The 4,227-nt window shown below is 38.3% G+C and overlaps 1 protein-coding gene across 1 annotated transcript; it reads left to right on the forward strand.

Moving 5' to 3' along the window:
- Nucleotides 1–1,548: 1,548 nt before the first annotated feature.
- Nucleotides 1,549–3,967, forward strand: LOC116026562 (40S ribosomal protein S2-3-like). The gene is made up of 2 exons (XM_031267884.1): nucleotides 1,549–2,269; nucleotides 3,537–3,967. The coding sequence occupies exons 1-2, from the start codon at nucleotides 1,619–1,621 to the stop codon at nucleotides 3,699–3,701; spliced, it is 816 nt and encodes a 271-aa protein (XP_031123744.1). The 5' UTR covers nucleotides 1,549–1,618; the 3' UTR covers nucleotides 3,702–3,967.
- Nucleotides 3,968–4,227: the final 260 nt, after the last annotated feature.

Here is a 4,227-nt window from a genome sequence, read left to right on the forward strand (position 1 = left end):
GATAATTAATTTTTAAATTAATATAATATATTAAAAATTATTATAATTTGTTAAAAGGGACTCGGACCACTTCGACTTCACTTTGTAAATAGATGCTATACATTGGCGGTGCATCAAATATTTTCTCATTTAAAAAAATGATAGAATTGATAGTCCATGAATAAAAATTGAGTTAATACCTAATATAGTCATCGACTATAATGATTCTTTTTATTTAGTTCTAAACTTTTTTTTTTGTGTTTAATTGGGTTCTCGACTTTGATAGTTTTAACTAATTGAATTCTCTGTAACTGTAGCTTGGTAATTTTTTTTTATTAATACTCAATTTAGTTTTTGACTATTGATTTTATCCAAATTAGTCTTCGACTATAATGATTAATACTCAATTTAGTCATTGACTGTAGTATTTTATTTCAATTTAGTCCTTGATTTTAATAGTCAATTGCTCAATTATGTAAAATCATCAAAGTTAAAGACTCAATTAAAAATAAAAAAGACATTCAAAACTAAATAAAAAAAAGCACTATAATTAATAACTAAATTGAGTATTTTACTCATAAAAATTAGGGCTGTCAAAATGGGCTGAAGCCCGCGGGTCAGCCCGCACCCGCCCGCGGTGGGGCAAGTTAGCGTCATGAAAAAATAGGCCCGTGTAAATGCGAGCCTAATGGGGCGGGCCGAAATTGACCTGCGACCCGCGGGCCAAGTAAAAAAAATAATAATAAATATATATATATACACACATTGTACACATGAACATAAATATATATTCATGTACACATGAATATATATTTATATTCATGTGTAGTCATGGTTGCAGTAGGCGCTAGACGCTAGTCGGGCGGTAGACTAGCGCCTAGCGTCTAAGCGGTCTAGACGGCAACCTTTAAGAACAAAAAATTAATTCATGTGTGTGGGTGTATGTCATATTAAATATATATATATATATATATCTTACTTCTCTTACTTATATAAATAAATAAATTTAAATATATATAAATATAACAAGGCCGACTCGCTTGAGTTAACTCGGCTAACTCTGCCGAGTTGGGCGAGTTAACTCGGCCAAATTCGGCCCAGTTGACCGAGTTAGGCACTAGGCGGCCTCCTAGGGAGCAATTCGTCACGGTGTAGGAGCGCCTAGCGCCTAAGCGGGGATTTTTGCAACAGTGTGTGTAGTACACGTATGTACTGTACACATGAATACATGAACACATGAATATATATTCATGTGTACACACTATAATTTAATAATAATAAAAAAATTAAAAGCCCACGGGCCGGCTCGTGGGGCCCGCCAACCAGCATAAGGCGGACTAGGGTTGTATGAATCCTAACCCGTGAGTCTAACGGGCTGGCCCACAAAAGCCCGACAAAATTTAGACCCGCGGTGGGGCGGGCCTAATGGGACGGGCCGACTCGCTTTGACAGTACTAATAAGAATAATACTATGCCAAGGTCCAAAGGAGAATGAAGATTGCAAATAGTGTTTAGGCCCAACTTGTACCCCAAAACCCTAGACAGTCTTTCATATTTATAATTCTAATTCAACAATTTTCACTCTCTCCGCACTCTAAACCCCTCAACTCTGCATCGCCGGTGAGCCAAAACCGCTAGCATGGCAGAAAGAGGAGGATTCGGGCGCGGGTTTGGAGGGCGGGGTCGTGGCGGAGACCGCGGAGGCAGAGGACGCGGTGGCCGCCGTGGCCGCCGCGACACCGAGGAGGAGAAATGGGTGCCGGTCACAAAGCTTGGCCGCCTCGTTAAGGAAGGGAAGATCCGAACCCTAGAACAAATTTACCTCCATTCGCTCCCCGTGAAGGAGTACCAAATTATGGATACCCTAATTGGGCCGTCTTTGAAGGACGAGGTCATGAAAATCATGCCGGTCCAGAAACAGACCCGGGCCGGGCAGAGGACCCGGTTCAAAGCCTTCGTCGTCGTCGGAGATGGCAACGGCCACGTCGGCCTCGGCGTCAAGTGCTCCAAGGAAGTCGCCACTGCGATTCGCGGCGCCATCATATTGGCTAAGCTCTCCGTGATTCCAGTGAGGAGAGGATATTGGGGTAACAAGATCGGGAAGCCGCATACCGTGCCCTGCAAGGTCACCGGAAAGTGTGGATCAGTCACCGTCCGGATGGTTCCGGCTCCCCGAGGTGCCGGAATTGTGGCGGCTAGGGTTCCAAAGAAGGTGCTCCAATTTGCCGGTATTGAAGATGTCTTCACCTCTTCCCGTGGCTCCACAAAGACCCTCGGAAACTTTGTTAAGGTAATATTTTTATACATTCTTCAGCTTTAACGTCATTATTCTGCTCAACACAAATGTTTGTTTAGTAAGAAATTTAGGAGATTGATTATATTTTTATACCATGTTTCTTCTGTATTACTACTAGGAACTTAGAAACTATGAATTTATGTAGAATGTAGTTGCACACATTGGTATAGACTGTTCTACATTTCTATTAGAGTTAATACCCAGTTTGGTTCTTCAACTATAAAGATTTTACCACTTTACTCCTTAATTATCAAAGTTGCATAATTTAGTCCCTAACTATGCAATTTTTACCCCTCTAATGATTTTTACCTTGACTTCTACGCTCCAAAAAATGTCCCCAAATCCACAATAAACTTACATTTTAGGTTATCATTTGCATAGATGACCAAACTGGTGAAATCCTAATAATCGAGGGACCATTTTAGGTAAAAATGCATAGCTAGGACTAAATTGAGCAACTTTGGTAGTCGAGGACAGTCGTGAAATAGTCAAGGGACCATTTTAGGTAAAAATGCATAGTTAGGACTAAATTGAGCAACTTTGGTAGTTGAGGACCAAAGTGGTGAAATCCTAATAGTCGAGTGACCAAGTTGGGTATTAACACTTTCTATTATGAACATATTTGATATTTCTGGCTTGTTTTGCCTTTTATGGATAGATTGTTGATTTGTAAGTGGTGCATTGTGAGGTTTATAGGTTTATATTGTTGACCCCTCTGTTGGGGATGTGATTCCTAGATTTGGTTGAAACATAGTAGTATGCTAGTTTATTCTCTAAATTGATTATGTGGTTTGGTGTTCTTGCATGAAAATGCAGTAGTGTGAGGCTGTACCATCAACCAGTTGTCCATTTTCAGTTTATTTGTCAGCTATTACTCTTCCCGTCCCACTTTATGTGTCTTGTTCGGTTAACAAAAGTTATTTTTAATTCAATTTTTCATAATGTTAAGTTTAGTATTAGTATATAAAGTTTATATATTTAGAAATTACATTAAAAGTATTGTTAAACACAAAAAAAATTTAAAAAAAGTACTAAAGAAAATAAGCAAAGAAGAAAGTGCTTGTTTGACTAATGAATAGTAAATAGGACAGAAACAATAGGACATAGGGAGTACGTTTACTGTGGATTAAATGCTGTTCTCCAGTTTCCCATTAGTGCCTCTCTTTTTTCATTCAAAATCTCCCTTGTTGGGAGTCATACAATAGCAATGCTTTCTTGATAGGAAATTATTTTGGTGTTGCTAAACCTATTGTTTTTGCAGGCTACTTTTGACTGTCTTATGAAGACGTATGGTTTCCTTACTCCAGATTTCTGGACGGAGACTAAATTCTCAAGATCTCCATTTGAGGAGTTCACCGATATCCTAGCCAAGCCAACCACCAAGTATGTCCAAATCGAAGAGGTTACTGATAAGGTTGATGCATAGACAGGGGTTGGCTGAGAGTGTGTGATTAGATTTTGTTAATTCAAGATTTTGAATGGATTAGCCATTATTAATGTTTCAGAGATACAAACCAGTTTTGTTCAGTTTTGTGGACACATGTTTATCTCCACATGTTCACTAGAGCTTCTCCAATTTTCAGTGAATCTTTATACATCACTTATTCTTAAATGGCCTAGCATTTGTCCACTGTTTCATGGAGAATGTTTATGTTGCTTTTCAGTTTCCTAGATTGTTTTTTGTTTTTGATAGATCAGTACTTGCTGTGTTGTTTTTGAAGTTGGCAGAAGAAATCTATGGGTGTGTTTGGTTGACAGGTTTAGCTATTAGGAATCGGTATCAAAGTTATTGTTATTGTTTGGTTGGCCAGTTTTTAGAATACTATTATGTGTTTTTAGAATCCTATTATGAGTTTTGATTATCTCATTAATTGCAAAACTCATCCCTTAATAAAATAAGGGTTTTATTTCCCTTTCTCGTCTTTTTCAACTATTAATAATCATTTTCATTA

This window comes from Ipomoea triloba, chromosome 8 (genome assembly GCF_003576645.1).
Source record: "Ipomoea triloba cultivar NCNSP0323 chromosome 8, ASM357664v1".
In the NCBI taxonomy this organism is placed as follows: Eukaryota; Viridiplantae; Streptophyta; class Magnoliopsida; order Solanales; family Convolvulaceae; genus Ipomoea; species Ipomoea triloba.